The 20,513-nt window shown below is 43.0% G+C and overlaps 2 protein-coding genes across 3 annotated transcripts; both read right to left on the bottom strand.

The window, feature by feature from the left end:
- Positions 1-1,046: 1,046 nt before the first annotated feature.
- On the bottom strand, positions 1,047-4,327 carry faim2b (Fas apoptotic inhibitory molecule 2b). 2 transcript variants are annotated; one of them, XM_030092093.1, is made up of 12 exons: positions 4,286-4,327; positions 3,426-3,471; positions 2,928-2,995; positions 2,781-2,845; positions 2,615-2,668; positions 2,480-2,530; positions 2,347-2,386; positions 2,197-2,234; positions 1,791-1,878; positions 1,576-1,671; positions 1,289-1,342; positions 1,047-1,196 (listed from the first exon to the last, which is right to left on the bottom strand). In XM_030092093.1, the coding sequence occupies exons 1-12, from the start codon at positions 4,298-4,300 to the stop codon at positions 1,047-1,049; spliced, it is 765 nt and encodes a 254-aa protein (XP_029947953.1). In that variant the 5' UTR covers positions 4,301-4,327. The 2 variants fall into 2 exon arrangements, with proteins under 2 accessions (XP_029947953.1, XP_029947952.1); XM_030092092.1 differs by having other exon boundaries at positions 3,426-3,474; positions 4,286-4,300.
- A 3,838-nt stretch (positions 4,328-8,165) lies between these two features.
- LOC115388830 (nuclear receptor subfamily 1 group D member 1-like) lies at positions 8,166-19,073 on the bottom strand. The gene is made up of 8 exons (XM_030092117.1): positions 18,868-19,073; positions 12,558-12,869; positions 12,381-12,469; positions 12,127-12,271; positions 10,128-10,714; positions 9,831-10,016; positions 9,520-9,730; positions 8,166-9,414 (listed from the first exon to the last, which is right to left on the bottom strand). Exons 1-8 carry the CDS (start codon positions 18,884-18,886, stop codon positions 9,218-9,220), a joined length of 1,746 nt encoding a protein of 581 aa, XP_029947977.1. The 5' UTR covers positions 18,887-19,073; the 3' UTR covers positions 8,166-9,217.
- Between the last annotated feature and the right edge of the window lie 1,440 nt (positions 19,074-20,513).

Here is a 20,513-nt window from a genome sequence, read left to right as displayed (position 1 = left end):
ATTTTGGTTTGTGTGTAATTTATCTAAATATGTGCTTCACTATTCGAGTTAAACTTTGGGGAAATGAATTCAGTTTTCTTTAAATTCACCTAAAGTATGTTTGAAATGAAAAAGCCCTTTAATCTCAGTTCATTACTTGAAAAACACAGCAAACACTGGCATGAATTGGTACAATGCATCTTGTTTTTGCTAAAAAATGAATGAAATTCATTTTACAATGAGGCTGGAATATAAAAAGCGAGGTGCCTTTTTCCTTTTGAAACACAATTTTAATGTGACTGAAGGTTCCATGAGTTTGATCATTTTTTTCCCCACATGCAAAACATGATACATTTCAGAGGTCAGTTGCAAAGTCAGAATTGAATGCACAAATATCTCAATGTAGCAAAAAAAAAAAAAATTGCATGCAGTGTGTCTGACTCACTGCACAAAGCATCTTCAACACTTCTGCTACCGTCATCAGGATTTTAATCTCAACTATTTCCCTACCACACCTGAAAGGCCACATTAAATCCACAGTGTGACTAAAAGGACTGAAGCTACACACATTTTCCCTTTGTAGTAGTTGCCCAGTAGCTTTGTATACTTTTATGTGTTCAAGTTAAAATTTTTGGTATTCATCCCTAAACGCTGTACACTCAGCTGTCAGAATCTAGACAGTACAAATATGCAAAACGTTGAACCTGGCATAAAAAGGAGTATAAAAGTGTATCTACAGACTGCTTGGAAAACAGGGTTGATCGATGAAACTCAACCCTGCTGAGCTCAGAAGTGCAGATTCCCCGAATCCCTCGGTGCTGGCTCGGCGACAGCAGACGTCTCTAAACATGTGAAAGTGCAGTGAACCCCTGTCGGCTGTTATCAGGTGCATCAGAGCACAGAAACAGAGCCAGCAGCAGGATTGGACAGATGGGATTACATAACCCCAAACTAAAAAAAAAACTGTCAATTTGCTTTAGAGGGATGTAAATTCAAGCTGCTGTGTCCTCTCAGTGCTGCTGAGAGACGGACGCTTGGCATTTAAAGAGGAGGCGCGGCGCACCGCTCTACTCTCGACCTCCACCCATGATCTGCAGCAGGAAGCTGAACAGGTAGATGATGTCCAGGTACAGGCTGAGAGTGGCGAAGACGTACTCCTCTGGGCTGATGGTGTAGCGCTTGTTCCCCAGGAGCAGCTGAGTGTCAAATGCCAAGAACTGAGGCAGAAGAAAAAAAAAAGAGGAAAAGTTCAGATCAGTGCGGCTTTTTTTTAGAAATCTGTAGTTTGGCTGAAGTTTCCGGTTCTCACCAGTGTGAAGAGGATGGCTCCCAGAACGGCATAGATGGCGTGTAACCAGGGAACCTGCGGCGCAAAATAAAAATGCTTATAAAACACTACTAAGACGGATAGCGCAGCGCTAATTTAAGCAAGACGCCACGCTGCAAGATTATCTGAGGTTAATCCTTTTCCATTAACGCACACCCACATCCATGCACTGCTTTGAGTCACCGCAAACCTCTGCTAATTTTGATGTCTTCTAGGAAGCTAAACGTGGAAACGGGTCAGGAAGGGGGAGCAGTGAGAGGCAGACTTACGTATCCGAACGGCACGACGATGGATAGAGTGATGGCGCAGAGGAGCATGGCCATACAGAGAGAGAACAGGACGCCCTGACAGGAGGTCACGTCCACCTGCCACAGGAGAGAGAGAGAGAGAGAGAGAGAGAGAGAGAGAGAGAGAGAGAGGTTTACTTCAGTTCCTCAAGACTTAGATACTTGGCCGTGTGAAAGCACCTGGAGGAATCTCTCACCTTGCTCTGGAAGCTGAAGACGGTGACGGAGAGACACACCACAGCTGTGATTCCCAAACACAGCATCACAGACTTGGTGTTGTAAAAGCTGGAGGATGTGCAAAAAACACACGCACGAACATCAGCACCGAGAAAAACTGCTGTTTGAAATCAGACTCATGAGCCAAAGATGATACGATTTTGACTTCTTCTATTGTTTGGAATTGATGAGTAAATTGAGGAGGGATCGACCCTGAACTGAACCCCTCCCAACTCTTTCCCTGCACCTCTAACATAAGGTGGCTTTGCTCAATAACATTTGATAAATGTGCAGCTAACTGATGAAGGAAGATCAGGGTGACACACACACAAAGTTAAGAAGCCATCTGGTGAATCTGCACACTGACACACCAACAAACTGACTTACCTCGACACAAATCCCATCATGAAGGCCATGCTCAGAGTCTGGAGGAGGAGAGAAGTGACAGAGTGCATTAATACACTGCCTCTACAACGTTTTTAGAGGTAATCATTCATAATCTGATTTAAAGTAGGAAGTTTGCTGTTTGATACTCACAAAGAGAACCAGAAGAATGATGTTCCAGGGAAACTGACGCCTGTTTGGGTAGACAAAAGAATAACACTTATGTTAAACACAGCGTGCTGTTTACTTACATGTGTTTTTTTTCTTAATTGTAAAACGACTTCACCTGAGTTCTCCGCAGCACGACAGTGCAATGTAAGTGGCAAAAAACATTAAACTGAAAGAGAAAAACATGCAACTTAACAACTGAGATTCTGGACTGGAAGTGATAAATGATGACATGAGGTGTGTCGTCGCTTACTAAGACGCCATGTAGAGGCCGGGATGAGTCTGGATGTAAAACCTCACCGGAGCGCTGCAAAAGCCACAAAATAACACCCGCTCAGTGAGTAATCCATCTGATAAATGTGAGAAAAACAAAACGTGTTTTGGAGGGGAATAAAAAAAAACAGTAAACAACAATTTACCAAAATGTGAAGAGACAGATGATTCCCACGGTCACCAGCAGCTGAACTGAGAGGATGGCGTAGACCTGCCGGAGAACCAACGCCGTGTCAGAGCAATGGAAGAGGAGTGTTTTCTTCAATCTACTGTTTTTTTTTAAAAAAAAATACCTTTCTGATGAACGTCCGCCTGATGACCTTGTCGTCCCACGCAAACTGGGCCTCCATCTCGCCATAGCCTGACGGAGAGAGGCGGGAAGCGGACACGTGAGGACTGCTCACCTAAAATGTGTGGAAGTAATCTGATGCACAGTAACTCAAACCGTACTTACCCCTTATGAAATGACTGACTCGTTTTGACATTTGACAGCCATATAAATACCCCAAAACTAATTTTTACCTGTCACTTCTTCTATAATCACTTTTCAATATTTATTTACATTTTGACTATATTTATAAACCTGCAAATTGTTCAACGATGAGGGCAGGTTCCAAGTCAGAACTGATCTGTACCTGCTGCCATGGATCCTAAATCCACCAGTGAAATCACAACGTAAGGATAAAACAAAAACATAAAATATTGTTTGGTATCTATTAAAGGTTGTGGATGAACAATTCACTGAACATTTATTTCTAACAAACCTCAACACCTTTTTTTTTTCTTCTTACCTGCTGTTGCCTCCTGATAGCTGGGAGGCTCATTGTCAGAGTCGACCTGCTGGGAGAGAATTATAGCTAGTGAAATCATTTTAAAAAAAATAAAAAATCAACACAGTGTGATGAAAACAAACCACTAAACTACTCATTATGCCTGCACCATACAAGAGAAGCTAGGACTGGAAAAGTTGCACACGCTTGATATTAAAAAAAAGAACGAAAGAAAGAAAACAGACTTCATGTTTCACTAGTTCAAAGAGTGAGATTGTCCCACGTATTTACAGAGTCTGTATAAATCGCACAGACTACATTTTATGATGTGACAAACATTATTTATCTTCATTCCAGCTCATGTTTGAGTCTCACTGAAAGTCCTGAAGCATCACAGCACAAGCCTGCTTTACTGTGATTAGTTCCTGTAACTATTAATAAAGACTGTAGCAATACAGTGTAAAACATGCTGTCATTAAACAGTTGCCTTCAGGACACATTTGTAATACTTGTATGATTATTTGGATAACATGGATTCCAAGCAGAGTCAAGTACACCATGTGCCATTAAAATGTCCTACAATCTTGAATAATACTCAATTCCATTTATCAGAATTTCAAATACTATTAAATGCAGTTAAAAAAAATACATGGATATTTTATTTATTTATTTATTTATTTATTTATTTATTTATTTTACAATTAAGAGCTGTTTGACTTGTAAATAAACCCAATGTAAATAGTGTGACAGCACTTTTTCCACATATGCTATCGGGTCCTTATTCTAGTTGTAGTATAAAATTCAAAAGACAAAACAAAACCCACATTACAACAGAATGTAAAAAAATATTTGTATTACACTATTCTAACATCAAGTCATACCTTTCCCTTTTTCATGATTGGTCCCTTTTAGTTCCCGCAGGTGTTCTGATAAAGAGTCCTGAAAATGTCTTTTATCTTATGAAGCAGTTTTAAAATTTTAAAAAATGACTTTTTCGTGCGGCTCCGGTGAGGTCGTGAAATGTTGTTGCTCTGAATTTGAGTGTAGTGTGCGGATTACACAGTTTTATAGGCCTCTGAGAGTTAATCTCTCTCTAACCCTGATCCCGAGACACCCCTATAATTGGCCTAATGGTTCCATCCAGCGTCAGACGGCCGGCCTCACAACACTGAGCTCACGTCGGACCGTACCACGGCTGTCGTGAAATAGGCGGGTCGTTCATGTTGGTCTTTGTCCGCGCAGAGCTTCTTATCAGTGTTTCGGGACAGTTAATCATCCTAAAGCTCACCAGAAAAACTCAAGTTACATATCTGCATTACATACAAATTGCATAACTGTTTTCGGTCACTTTTAGTGACAAAGAGTTGCCAGACAAAGAGAGGCGACAGATGTTTTTATCTGTGAATTAAACAAGTGAATGTCTTCAGTGGCAGATGGCCTTCAGCACAAATGCCCCAAAATAAAATGCATTTTTTGATTAAAATATGACTTATTAAAAGCATGAGTTGTAAGCCCTGCTGTATAAGTTTACTATTATTAGCTTGGATTCCTTAAATTAGCATTTATGGCCCAATCAAGAGGTTGAAGTCCAGCAGACAATGCTCTTCAGCTTTTGGTTGAACCAAAAATATTGTGCCTTGTATTGTCTTTATTTTTAGCAAATGGGTTGAGTAAACATATGACATCATGTTTTTATTTATGTAAGTCACCAGTTTAGCTAATGAGCTGAGCTAAGGCCATTATGGAGCAGGTACAAGAGGATTTACCAGCAAGGGATCATCTATGTTCACCTTTACTCTCATGAGATTTAATGTTGTGAACTTTAAACCACATCAAACCAACAGGATGACTGGTTCAGAACATAGTATTTATTAATATTAATATGTATTATTTATATTCATATTTAATATTTGTTCTAATTGACAGAAGTCACAGTATCTTGCTACCACTTGATTACGACAGCAAAGTTCATACATGGCAGACTGAACATTTCAGGGCCCGGGTATTTAGAATTATACAGTAATGCTGTACTGGTATCACCAAGCAGAATGCACAGATTTCAGTTGTTAAAACTTTTAGTAGTTAATTCTATAATCACCCAGTGATATTTTGGGATGTTAAGTGGATAACCAGAGAAATGCCCATGTGTTTCCAGAATGTTCTTGAACAGGGGGAGTTTCCACAATGTTCGAGAACAGAGGGATACCACATTCAGGATTTTCAATGATTCCAACAATGTCTGCGTTTCCGTAAATTCTTTTTTCAGTAAATTCTTTTTACAACTTCACCAAATCTTATACCTCAAAGATCATTCTTCTCTCTGATAACCTGGGCAAGTGGCTCGATAAAAAAAGTAAAAAGAAAGAAAGAAAGAAAGAAAGAAATTAAAATTCCAAAAAGGAAAGGGGAAACCAGTGGGAAACCAGACCAATTTTTATCATACAATATGTTTTCTTTAAATAAATGAGTAGAAAAGGTGTTACTATTTACTTTTATTCAACCAGAAAGTCCCATTGAGGTTAAAAATGTCTTTTACAAGATTAGATTGATAAGTTTTTACATATGTGGTAAAAACTGTTTCAGATAGTCAGAAAAAGGAATACCATTATCCTTGACTAGTTCACCCTTTTCTTAACTTCCTTAGACTTTGGATGTCCTTGGTATCTTTTTTGTCTTGGTTTTTTTTTTCATGTTTATTTCTCATTGATGTTTTTTTTTCTTTGCTAATTCCCAGTTGCACATTGTCTTAATGTAAGACTGGAATGACTGGAGGCTTCCCGGACACCTGATACTTAGTTATACTAACTTCAACACAAGACACGATAAATGTCGATGAATTCTTCTCCCTATGGAGATGTGTTTGGGTCAAAGTGTCTTGATTTTTAATCAGAAGCCACCAAACTTTTGTGTATCTTCAAGGCATTCAGACATGAATGCTAAGCACACTAGACTTTGGAACAAAGTTGTTGTAACACACAGCAAACAAGGCATCGTAACAATGATTATCTTTCTAAAGGATCTTTGAGAACAAAGTTTACAAAGTGCTTCAGAATGGTGCCTCTGTTCTGATTTCCTCCTAACCAATTGTCAGCATTTCAGACGAAAACCTTTGTTTGAGACTGATTGGTGAATACCATGCCTGGAGGTCTAAATGAAATGAAAAATGAAAAAACTCCATACATGCTGTGAAGATTTTCTTTCTAATAACCACTAGATGGCGCACAAAGACATAAAAACCTCACATTTCAGTGCTCTAACCACATTACATTGGCTTTTTGTTCTGTAATTGACTTGTAATCAATACAGCATGATCATCTTCCACTGAACAAATATGGCATCGTTATAAAAAAGTAAATTAAAGATTTATTTTGCATTTACATTTACAAGCTTTTTTCCCTTAGAGAACTTGAGATCTTTGACAATTGCACAACTGGAAAGAAAGACTGCCTCCAAATTAAATAGGACAAATAAATGTTTTTGTTTTTTTTATTATTTTTTTTTCATTTCCTTTTTAAAAAGAAGCTGAGGGACTTCAGTTCCACAGTTTGGATTCACAGACAAAACGAAGTGAAAGAATTTACCGGAGAGACTATCAGCCGTAAATAAATCAAAAATCTTCCCGATACAGCTGGGTGGTTTGGTTGAATCAGAGCCAGGGCTGCCAGCAGTGTCTGTTTTGGTATTTTAAAGTCCACTAGGTGGCAGAGTCAGCCTGGAAACAGGGGCCTCCTCCTGGGACTTCTATCTCAGTTGGAGACTTTTATATTTATCCACTGAAAAGGCAGTGAGAATCAAGGCTTGACCTCTTTTTTTTTTTTTTTAGTTGCTTTTGATCGATGCTCATTTTTCTATATCCATGCACCCAGGCAGACACATGCTTCGGCTCAGACTTTTTTTTTTTTTTACAACTCACCTGATGTGTAGACTTATTGATGCTCCTCAGCTGCTGAAGCACTCAGAGATCAATGTCTCCTTCTACAAATGTGAAGACTTAAGCAGCAGATATGGATGTTTAAATGTTACTGCTGCGCCAGACATAAATATGTGCTATTTTATTGAGTGCAACTCTATATTTCATCTCAGACATTGTACTGTCTGCGAGTCCTTTTTTCAAAAAAATAAACAACACTAAATCCATTATGAAGACAAATCGAGGGCAAAACTGCAGAAACTGTTCCTAAATATTTACATAAGCATGAAATTCTAAGTTATCTTGTAGACTGGAGGGAGAATAGCGATGAGTGAGCACGACCTTGTGCTGTCTGGCACCTTGATGATACCCTTTGAGAGTGTTATGCAGATGTCCTCATTTAACCTGCAGCGAGGAGGTCTTATCACCGCCGTATTTGCACAGATGTCTCCACCACATCCACCTGCAGCTGACCTGCCCTCATTTTCTTCCTCTGAAAGTCACCGAGTGTTCTCAGCAAAAGCCACTTCATACTTACTGAAAAACAGCAATCTTTGAAATTACATTTGTTCATTATCACACACTCTAAAATCAAGTGATGTTTTTTTTTTTTTTTTTCTTTCCTGGCAATAGAGCCCCTAATGGGTTTCAGACCTGAAGCGTGGATTGGCTGATTGCTTTAGTTACTAGGCAACGGATCCATGGTATGCCACTGCATCGCATTGAGGAAGGAAATGATTATTAAAAAGAAAAGCTGAACTCAAGGTGAGATGCTATATAACGTTATTTAATCATAGGTACTCTATGGTGTGGCCATAAAACATTTACAAAATATACACAAGCCAGAGTTGTCAGGTGACAATACATTTATTTTCATTATATATCTTCAAATATAAAGTTTATACTCAGAGCACATCGTCCAAATGGTGCTTTCTCTTTGCAGTCCATAGAGCAATCTATAATATATGACGTCGTACAATATTTCAATACTAAATTCATTTATACATCCAAGATTCTGCAAACTAACAAGGGTACGAACCAAGAAGAATGGCCATGTACAAAATTTACAACAGAACACCAGAACATAGAAGCCATCAGACGTGGTCTAAAATGACCAATAATTTCTCCCTGATTACCATATACAAATACAATGCAATGTAGTCTCATTTCTTAAAAATGTTATACATTTCTCAATCACAAATGGGTGATTTCCAAAAAAGATTTTTTTCCACATGGTAGCATGTTGTGAAAATAGCTTATGTCATCTCAACAGGGCAAACCGCTCTCCTAGCTGTGTTAGACTTTGCTATTGCTATAACATATATTGATTTTGTAGGTTTCTGAATGCAGGAAAACTGCCTTTACACTTGTTCCAGAAAATCCAGTACGAGATTGTTACGATTGATAGTTTGTCCGTTTTTCTCCTCCGTGGGTGAGAGTGTGCGCCTCTCTCTTGCTAGCTTTGTGAGCTGGGAAAACAAAGTCTGTAGAGAAACGAGAAGGTCTCTCTTCTTTTTGGTCTTTAGAGCTCTCCGCCTCTGACAAACTCCGGTAGGAAGAGGTGACGGTGGTTCGACATTGACTCGAAAACGTGAGGAAGAACACAGTCTAGTAGTTGAGTAGTTGTTTTTTTTTTTAGTTTTTTTTTTTTTTTTTTTTTTTTTAGTAGTTCAACTGGAAGCAACTGAAGGAGAGATAGGTTTGAGTCCAGGAGCTCCCGCCTCCCGCTGTGCCTACGTTCTTCACTTTGTCCAGTCTCCTCTGACTTGGCACAGCTCCCCAACTGTCCGCCATTCAGAGGCCAGTGTACTACTGATCGCAGCAAGGTAGGCTTGCATGCAGGGAGCAAGAAAAGTCCCCACAAGTAAAGGAGCCACTCCTGTGAATTCAAAGCCTCCTGAACTTAAGGGTCTATGCGGAAAGCTAGGAGCTTGTCAGAATGTTGGTTGTTCAGGGTGCGCAGGTCGGGCAGACGCAGCAGCAGCTTTGGGAAGAGCGTGCTGTCATCAGGGCGGCGACTGGTGATGAGGGAACGAAGGGCTTTTATTAAATTCTCCTGCAGTTGCTCCACTGCTCCCACTTCTACTATGCCAGAGCGATCTAGAGGGGAAACAAAAAGAGGAGACATTGGGGTCAGATATGTTAAAAAAAAAAAATTCCTGCCTAAAGACTTATGAGCTGAGCACATCTGTCTCTGAGTCTTACCTGCAGAAACCAGCACAACAGCCATGAAGAGCGCCATCTCATCAGGCTCCAGACCCAGAGAGCTCAGCTTTTCACTGAAGTCAAACATGGAGTCCAGTAAGGAGCCCATTCCCAGAGCTCTCAGCGATGCCAGGGAGTACGTCTGTCCATTGAGGAAGGTCACCGTCCTCTCCTTGGGGTCAAACAGTGAGCAGAACCTCACCATGAGAACCTGTTGCCAGAACGAAAACAAGATCAGCACCGGAAAAAATACTCAAGGGGAAAACAGAAGAAAAAACCTGCTAAAGACCTCAGATTAGACAGGAACGTACCTGGAAGGTTCCAGATTTGAGCAGCATAACTTGATCATGCTGGCTGAGAGTCTGGAAGAGCGGGATGCTCTTCGCAAACTCCACCACTTCCTTGACGGCGGGGGTGAAACACTGGGAGAAAGACTCCCACACCTCCTGGCTGGAGCGACTGGCCGGAGCCACGGGGCAGGAGTTAAGAGGGCAGGCCTGCGGGAGGAACGACGGGGAGAGAGCGGAAGAAAAGCATTAAGAACCTTTTACTGGCATTGATCTAACAGATTTCAACAGACCAAGAAGGCAACGGCGGGGAAGACTCACCAGCACTTTGGCTCCTCCGCTCAGCTTCCAGGGGCAGGAGTTCTGGTTTGCGGAGCCACTCGCTGGGAAACCGTTCTGAATGGACGAGTAGGTCTGGGACGACTGGCTGGCAGTGACGGGGCACTGACTGTGACCGGAGGAGTAGTTGTACTTGGCGTTGTCCATATTCGTGTGAGCGGAGCCTTCGTTGTTGGCGTTGGGGACGTGGAAGTTTGTGGGGACCTGGTAGCTCGTGGGCAGGCCGGCCGGCTCCGCCTCGCCGGCGTGCTGCGTCTGGGCTGTCGGGAGCGTCACGGCGGGTTCCTGCCCCGCACCGGTCTGGGACAAGGAAGCGCTGTGGTGGTGGTGGTTGTTGTTGTTGTTGTTGGCGGCGGCGGCCATCTTGAGGGGCTTCTCGTCACTGCAGTAAGACGGTAACATGGAGCCGGCTCCTTCGCTGGTCTGGTTCTGTGGACTGCACGGGGCGTTGAGAGGAGGCGACACCTCCACTTCCATGGAGGCTGATTCATTGAGACTGTTCATGTAGCTCTGCATCTCGTCCAGTAGTCTCTGCTTCTCCCGCTTGGGAATACGCCCAAAACGCACAGCTGAGGAGGAGAAGGACAAAGCATTTATAGATAAACCGCTACGTTGGTGCCAGTTCTTTACTGTTAACATGTTATTGATACTTTGAAAACTCAGGCAGGTAAACTGCTCATATTTGAAACAATTTCTTGTTCCGATATGCATCCGGCATTATAACTGTCAGCTGTGTGTATGCTGCTAATCCTTAAACCACTCTGTGTCTACCACAGCTGCCACTCCACGCTAAAGCCTTCCTGTCATCCGCCTTCCTCATCCTCCTCTCCAGCTTTTTCAATTCTTCCCTCCCCCGTTTTTTTTTCGATCCTGCACCTCTGCCGACAGTCCTATTAATAGTACGTACGCTGTATGCTACACCACATCCCCCTGCTCTCGCTCTCTCTCTCTCTCGCTCCCTCTTTCTGCCTTTCAATTGAGCTCTCGCTCTCTCTTTTTCTAAGGAAGTAGGTCACTGGGTCGCTAATGCTGAACATGATGTCATTAGTGAAGTGACAGGGGGAGTGACTGGTGGAAAGGTCAGAGTCGACAGGAGGGGCAGGTGTGGGAGGTGAGGACTCAAAACAGGAGAAAAGTAGAAGAAAAACCCAGATGATCGAATGCAAATTTGATCCATTGCCGTGAAGTCAGAGATTTGCAGTGAAGGACAAATTGGCCTTGATGTTAATGTTCATAAAATGAATATTTGGCTCAACAAAACATCCAAGTATGTAGTCGAATATATTTATTTCCCCGTCTGTTCAGAGAACGAAGACACGACTTCCTGACCGCAATCCTACAAATTAGCAGACGATTTATCACTCTGGCTTTTTTGGGTCACCTAAAAATGTTTGCTCCAGATTTTAGGGAAAAAGAATCACCTGGTTTTCGCTGTACCTAAGAGGCTGGACTCCCGTGGATATGATAATGCTGAGGAGCAAATTAACTTGAGTGTTTCCTTCAAGTAAAAAGCCAATTTAGGTTTTCATGATTAATGGTACAGAATAGCATTACATCTGGAAAGACTGTTTGAAAGTCTAGGAGCTGGAACATCATGAAGAACACCGGGGGTAATCAAACACACCGTGCCCTGATTTCCTAAAATAAACTGTATTTTTCACACTTTCTACATGACTGATGACTAGTGGGACTCTTGAGCTCCTTGTGCCATAAATCAGATGGCAGTGCAAAGATGAAAGGAGGGAGGATGGGAGGATCAAAAGACAAAAAAAAAAAAAAAAGAATAGAAAGACAATGAAAAGGAAATTCAATTTTCTCATAAGAGCGACGCAAGGAGGTAGTTTCAAAGCTTGAATTATGCCTTTGTTCAAGGCAATGACATGACTTCAAAAAATATTTCAGAATTCTCAACGTGAGTCTCTGAGAAACTCCACTAGCGTTCAAAATCTCTTTAAGGAAGGAAGCAAAACTGGTTCCTCACCGTCTCTGGACATGCCCACAGAAAGACACTTCTTGAAGCGGCAGTGCTGGCACCGGTTTCGGTTCATGCGCATGATGAGGCAGTTTTCGTTCTTCACGCACATCTTGTAGTGAATATTCTGCTGGATGCTGCGTCTGAAGAAACCCTGGTGAAGCACAATAAAAGAGGAGCGTGAAGAGGGTTCTTCGTGACGATGCGTCTTCACATGCAATGCATTGAAAAAAGATGGCATAACACTACTGCGCTGGTCTCACCTTGCAGCCTTCGCAGGCGTGCACGCCATAATGGAATCCAGAAGCGATGTCCCCGCACACCTTACACAGAAGCACCATGCCTCCGGTCTCTGAAAGACGTAAGCATCCATTATCAGACACCAGCACGTTATCAAATTAGCACAGAGACAAATAGCAGGAAATTTTGCAGACGCTCACTTGTGAATGTTCCGGTGAAGCCACAAGGCCTTTTGGCCACCGTGGGGTGGGCGTAGGTTGCTGATGATATTGTCGTGATTTGGGCCACTGGGGCATTGCTCACTTCCGGAAACTGAAAGACCATTTTGGGGGAAGCGGTTCCTCCTCTCTGCTCCCCTCTCTGCTTCAGGGCTCCAATCTCCTGGAAGGAGACGCCCTCCGGGGACGAGGGCTGAGAGTGGGAGGAAGGCGACTGGGTCTGGTATCCACTTGAAGGGCTGCCAGGACTTGGACTGGCGCTGCCAGACGAGCCAGCGTACAAGATAACACCACCTGGAAGAACAGAATGAGGCGAAAGCTCAGTTCCCTGATCTCCATCGGAGTCTGTGTTCACACGCGCTGTGTAGGCGAGGAAGTACATGGCAAGCGCCACTCCACTTTGAAGCTGTGAGCTTACTTGGCAGACATTCACAAGTACATGTGAAACCTTGATTGTTAATACAATACATATTCCATAAAATGAATGATTGAGAGAAAAAAAAATGAGGAAAGACTGTCACACCCAGTGGAAGAGCAACAACAAGTCTGACCTGGATGTCTGTGTGCAGAGTCTATTCAGTCCCTAATCAGATAATCGAGAATAATGGAAAATAAATGCTGTGTCATGTTAACTAAAGCGAGCAGGCTGCTGTGTGTTGTTTTTACTGATTGGTATCTTGGCATCGAGGAAGCCGATTGGAGAATGTCATGTGGACAAATGCAGCTGAACACAGCAAACAGCTTTATCTTTTGGCTGAACCAACTCACACTGACTACACGGAGTCACATCACGTTACCCAGTTAAATAACATTATCTCATAATTATTAGGTCGGATTCTGATGAGGGGGGGGAAAAAAAAGGCATTTCTTTGATTAAATGGTATAAAATGTATCACACCTCCCAACGTTGAGGCTGTATCACTATATGAGTACAATGAGTACCATTGACAGGCCATGAACAGGTCTTTGTTTAGGGATGTCACATCGCATCGGAAATGCCCTATTACCCCTAAACACAACACGCACCCACCCCCTTGTTTTCCAGACGGTGTTCTTCCCCCGCCAGATGAAAGACTGCCCCTCACGTGCAGGCTGTGCCAGCCAGCTCCCTGCTCGCTCGCTTTCAGTCGAGCCCTTTCTACTCCGGCTTCGTCTTCCCCCTCCCTCCCTCCTCTATCCTCCTCCCCTTCTACCTCCTGCTCCCTCCCTCACTCTTCACATTGGCTCCAGGCCTGCAGACCCATCTATCCGCCAGCCACCTGACCAGGAGCTCACATGGACTCTTGACACAGTTCCCGCCCGGCTCACAAGGCTCTTTGCGCAGTCCCGTGTAGACAACAGCAGCAGTACCATAACAAGCGCTAGGGCAGATCACGTTTGGAATAGAGGAGGCTTTAATGCTGTGACTACAGAGAGAGAGGGAAGCGAGCGGGGCACAGCAACCATAAGCTGATGCATTCCTTAGAGTCACTAGAAACTGTACAAAGGGTAACAGTCACGTTGTAGCTTGCCATGGCTGATTTTGAAAATGATTTCCTCTATGAACGATGAATATGTTGTTGTGCCATGATGAGGAAACAATAAAGGAAAAGCTACCACGCCCCAAATTAACCGTTTTCACAGCTTTATGTGATTATTTTAAATTATGGTTTTGCTAAAGCGAAAGAGTCCCGAGAAACAGAGCTGTACCACTGCAAACATTCATTTCAGGAACTGTTGGCATTTTGTGGCTTATGCTTATTTTTGTCTTTTAGGTCATAATTCTGAATTTCCTGATCTTTTGCAATCAGCGTCTGCAATACCTGCACAGCAGGACTGCCAGCTGGAACACTTCCCATAGGCTGAAATGCACACTCCACGTTATCTTTGAAATCTTATTCGAAACCTGCTTCACTGAGCTCACATCGTGCCGTCTACACCGGGTGACTTTCATGGGTGACGATCAAAAAAAGACTGGCACTACTCAACCTGTTAAACAGGTCAGTAACACAAATTGTATCCCATATCAGCCCCACTCTGCCTAACAGGTTACTCCACGATGGCAAGCTTAGCACGATGGGGTCAGGGTTATCTGGAGTAGTAATACCCTTGAATTATCTACACTGTAATTCTGTGCACATTTCCTCTCAAGGACCTTGAGTCATCTGAATCGCTCTAGTCTCCTGTGCTTTCTCTCCTTGAGGAAACACGTGCCGCATTTCTGTTGAGCCCTAAGTGCCTCCTTAATTCCACTGCTCACACGTGTCAACGCTGAATGAGAGGTACTTCACTGCCTGTGTGTGGCTCCAGTGTCAGGCAGGCTGTTTGCTAATGACATGTGTGTGGCCTTTTACTGCGCGATGTGTGGAAAAGATAAAACTTTGCAGACATGTGCAACACCTGCAGTGGACACGGTCACGCCCCACGTCCACGCGAGTTCCACACCTACTGTCTCCAGCATCCCCACCCCTCTAGTGTAAAAACATTCCATATTCGGTCAGGCCATAACCATTTCCTGGAATCTGACCCGACTGGGTGTCTGAATTAGGCCTGGGAAGCTCATCCCTGCAGCTCTGAGGCACAGGTTACTACATGTGACCTGTAGATACACACACATCCATATGAGCAACAAAATAAACAATACACTCCCTGGCCACTCCCTCTGCCAATCCTCCCTGACTTCCCCAGCTCATGTGTTCCCACCCCCTCAGCACGCATGGCATGTAAACTGTACAGACATCACGCTCACGACATGTATGAGAGGCGGAGAGACTTGAACTTGTTTGACTGCCTTCATGTGAACATTTACAGCAGCGCCGGGCACTAAAGCTCACTCCACGTGAAACGGCCGGCCTCATGTCATGTGTTTTTTTACCAATGTGCTTTCAAAGGGGGTTAACTCGTTCACAGCAGCAGCAGAGATATTTTCTCTGTATTACATTAATCCCATTTCATGGAGTGTACTTGGCCTGGTTCATTTCACTTGAAAGTTTCTCCATTTCAACAGTTTACAAAGACGGGCTATTGCATAAATAAACAAAAAAAAAAAGTCACACTCCAGCCAAGAAGAGAAATACTATCTACTGCTCTAGCAGGGCTTTTATTTTCCAATTAGCAAGCTATGTCAAGCTGACAAAGACGAGGAATAGTTTCATGTCTGCTGCGCTGTTGAACATCAACCCCACTGAAGCTGCACCTGTGACACATTTACATACATAAGCATGTTACAAGTTTAGAGCATGTACGACGATAGCAGCAGTTTTTGGGGGTATAGACCACTTTCTCAGGATGGCGGGTATCTTTTTGTCAATAAAGATCATTGCCAGGCAATATTCAAGCTGCTGGATCACATGTCCAGCTCTGCGAACACAGGTTACATGGGATTAGTCATTGACAGGCGACCTTCACTGTGTTCTTAAAGGTTGAAGTTTTGTTCGTCAGCGTCTTTGTCGATTCAGACACTATTCATGCTTTTCCTCAAGGTAATTATTCACTTTAAATGAACGTGAGTAACCCGATGGAAAAAGCCAGATGAAAAAAAAAGAAAGAAACCTAATGGATGTCCACTTTATAGGTTGTCCAAGTTGATTACGGCATTTTCTGATAATTTCCTGACGATTCATCATATAGCTGCTGCTTGTTGAGAAACTGAACAGCCAGTCAGCATGAACAAAAGCGACACACACTTAAAGTATATCACAGCTTTAAAAGCATATGATTTGAGTTTAAGTACTACTTCTTATGGTTACACCCAGCATTCAAATGTAAAAACAATTCATCATCAAGACAAAAAGCCATTGAAATGAATTCAAAGAGCCTTTTTGAGGTTACTTTTTAATTTAAGGAAAAAATGAGTATGGACTGCATCTTTGGAAGAATCTTAATTTGTTTTTGTAAATCCATCAGTTCCCTTCTCAAGTTATTTTTTTGTGTTTCTAACATCAAGTCAGTCTACGAAACCCAAATGTTTGGAAACATTAAAATCTGGATGAAAGATTACTTAAAACTTTCAATAGCAATATTTTCTATTACATGACAATATTACTTGTTGGAAAAACAGATGCCATAATCCACAGCAGCTTGCACCTTTAAAGGATTTGACCTCTTTCAGTCTTCTCAAAACCAAACAGTGCTCCACTAATAAAAAGTGTCCTTTTTTTCACCATGGCTAATGGCCTGTGTGATGGGGGTTTAATTCCAGCTTTTATTAAAGCTGTTAAAATGGAAGTGGTTGGCCATGTCACCCAAAAACCAGGCTGAAAACACCCAAATGTAGGTTAATATGTCCTTTTAGACGCCACCCACGCTGACAAGCCATCTTGTGTAAAATACCATTCACTGAAATCGGTATCTAACAAAGAGGCCTGCAACCCACAGCTTAGGAGCCACGCGTAGCTATTCATCCCCTCTGGAGTGGCCTTTTATAGTTTTTTTTAATAAAAAAATTACAAAATATCTCAACATTGCTGTCTTCTAATTTTTAAAAGTTGGCTTCTTTAACATGTAAGGACTGCAATATTGGATCATATTACCCCTATATGCATGGAATCCATGCAGAGGGGAAACATGCAAACTCAACACAGCTTTCGGTGGGTTTATATGTTAAAACAAACTGAAAAATAAATTGAGTTTAAAGCTAAAATTGTTGAAATGACATATCTCTTCCTATATAACTTAATAACCTGTAGAAGAACTTCAAAATATTAATTTCTCTGATTAGATGTAGCTGGTGACACAGTGATTTTTAATTTTTGGTAGAAAGTTAGCAAAAACTTTTGTTTAGTCATAGAGCAATTAAACATGTGAAGCAACATATCAAATCAATTTTATTGATAAGGGGGAGAAAGATATGTGGCTGAAGCCCTCTGACCCACTGACCAATCTGTCAGAATAATGGAGGAATCCCCGTGCGGGCTGAGCTGGAGCTGAGGAGGAGGAGGAGGATGAGGGATGGGAATCATGCGCAGCACGTGGATACTGAAGCTGAGGACACGTGCTGGCAGCTCGAGGCGGGGTAGCTGCGTATTAAAAATCAGGCGCGTGATTCGTAGCATCACGGTAGTGTCTACTACCCAGGGTGCACCGGGCGGGGGCGGAAGAAAGAAGAGCCAAAATGGCTGTCCGCGTTTTCAAGGACTTTATAATGTCGATGTGCTGAAAAGCCGCGGGTTTCCTGTCAGATTCATTCAATCACATCTCGATCATGTTTTCATCCAGTGGTACATGCAATTTGATGGCCGCTCTCAGTTTCCAGAAATCATGCTAATGTCGCCTTATTGTGTTAAATAAAGCCATTATCTAGCTGCTGAATAAACATGAAGCGGTTTGGAAACCCCCACGTCGAGCAATGCACGATCCAATAACAATGATCAGGTCCCACCGCGGTTCTGGGTCTGGTTCTGGCAGAACTTCGTGTTTGCTCCACGTTCTCCAAGTCCGACCCATCAAGGAGGGGACAACTGGTTTGCATGCTCTGACCCGGCGGGCGTGACTGACTGCGCCTCCACGCAGCTCCCCTCACATGTGTCTGAGGGGGCAGAGCCACGCTCCAGTCAAACATGTCACAAACAGTCCGATGAATCACGCCACGGCCAAGTGGCACATTTCCAACCGCCCGTGAACGCGCCGCGCGCCTGTAATGGGAAGTGAAAGCGCCAAGTCGGCGTGAGTGCGCGCTTCTCCTTCATTACCTGATAAATTAACTATAAAGATAAGATCGGGGGTGTAAAGGTGAGTTGGGTGGCGGCCGGAACCGTGGACGGAGCAACGTGCCCGTTCAGAGGGCGTTCTGGGTCGCGCTTCACGTGAGTTTGTTTACATGTGAGGAATCGGAAGTCCGAGAGGACTTCCCTCACCGTGCGCGCGGCTCACTCACTCAAACCTTCAACTGTCTGCAACTCACACACACACACACACACACACCTGGCACCACGCCAAACACTGCACAGGTGAATTACAGCTGAAAGCAATGACGAGTACAAACGATCTCAGTCAACTTTAATTCACATCATTCATTCTAGTTAATTAGCACCACCAGCCTTCTGTTTGCAATGAGACCATTCATCAGGTGCAGCGAAGACAGCGCTTCACCAGGAAAATGTCATTTAATTTTAAACCAAAAGTTATGCACAAAACTTCTCAAACAATCATGCATTAATTACCAAAAGTAAAAAAAAAGAAAAAAAAAACCCTACACTGTGCTCCCAACGCATTTAAAGCCACCTACTTTTGAGAACTACTAATATTGAACCATAAGTGATATTTACATGTGTTTCAAGCAGAAATCCAGAAGAGTGGATAAATTTCCACTTACCACCAGGACTGTTCTCCATGTTTCCGAGTTGATCCGTGTTGTTCTTCGGTTGTAGAGGTCTGGAGCTGGACTCACTGCTGCTGCTTGCCTCTGAGGAGTTTGGTTGACACAGGTGAAAGAGTCATGAACTGCCAAGGCATATAGGGTGTATCCCAAAGCTCAGACCAATAGGAGAGTGGCACTGGGGGGGGTCTTCCACAAAAAAAAAAAAAAAATGTTGAAAAAAATAACCCGGTTACCGAAGAAAATAGACGAAAAAAAAATGTTTGTTTAAAAATATAAGAAGAGGCAATCAGATGTCTTATTGATCCAGATATTTTCCAGAGGACAGCTCAGCTCAGCGCCTCCACAGCCTTATAATGCCAGTGGTCGGATGTCACTGTCAGTGCTGGGCTGCTCTCAAACACAGAGGTCCCACCGCGTTCAGCTGCTTGCCATGTACAGTCACCACCAAAACATGACCAGAGTGGAAGTAGTTTAAGCGCACTCCGCTCATCAATAAGCAGCACGCGTCCTAAAATAACCGGCACGTTTTCAGGTGCCTGAGAAATGTGACCAGTTTTTTTCTCCCTCCCTCCCTCTCTCTCTCTCTCTCTCTCTCCCTCTCTCTCTTTGTGTGTCCCTCCAAACGCCTGTTTGTTGATGTGTATCAGGGAGCACTCTTTTTACTCTTCCCCCCTCTCTCATTGGCTGAGAGCCCCGCGTGGAGACGGCACATTGGGCTGGTTCCACATCGGAATGCTGGTTAAAGCTCTGCAGCATGTGCGCATGGCATGTGAGCTCCAGCTGCCCTACTGACACACATTTTATGCTAATGAGCCGCTCGAGCTCGGAGATAAGCGGCAGAAACGAGGAGGAAGAGCTGCGCGCGAGGGCGAGAGCTCTCACTCCGCCACCGGGAGGACGGGCCGCGATCCGAAACGCTGCAACAAGAAACCATCTTGGATGGGGGCAGACCCCGATTCTATTGTATCAAGCACCGCCGCGTCGTTAGATCAAGATGATCGAGTAGAAATGTGATGGTAAGGGCTTTTTATATCTCAGAATTTTCTGGAACATTAGCTATATTAAAGGAACAGGATGCAAACCACCAATAAATCATACCCATAACAATGCATTTATGTACATTATTATACAAAGAAGCACAAGTATAAATGTTTTGATCTCATATAATGCTCCAATTTACACTTTCATTTTATTCAGAGATACATATATACATCTAATTGTTTAACTTATGAAAGATTATAATATAATGAATAAAATGTTCTGTTTCACAGTCTCCCTTCAAAAAACTGCTGCGATATTTTCCATAATATTGTTTTTACATAATGCAAACCTGTTTTTAGAAAAAAAGCTAGGTAGGAAATGCCTAAATATAAAGACTGGTTATAATTAACTATAATTACAGTCATTTACTAAGTGATTGTACAATATGTGCCTCAGCAACACACACTGGAGGGCAAGTGAGGACACTGCTGCAAAGCTGAGGGAGTGTCGATTTATCCAAGCATCCTCCCCTCTTCTCCTCCATTCTGGGTTTGGGTTACAGCCGTTACCTCAGATGACACCGTGTCAAAGGCATGGTATACCCCAGCAGATCGTCTGTTCGTTTCAAGACTGGCTTCCAGACACTGTGTGCTTCTCGG

Source organism: Salarias fasciatus, chromosome 5, assembly GCF_902148845.1.
Source record: "Salarias fasciatus chromosome 5, fSalaFa1.1, whole genome shotgun sequence".
Lineage (NCBI taxonomy): Eukaryota > Metazoa > Chordata > Actinopteri > Blenniiformes > Blenniidae > Salarias > Salarias fasciatus.
The sequence above is the reverse complement of the archived record's forward strand: the minus strand, read 5'-3'. Positions and strand labels throughout refer to the sequence as shown.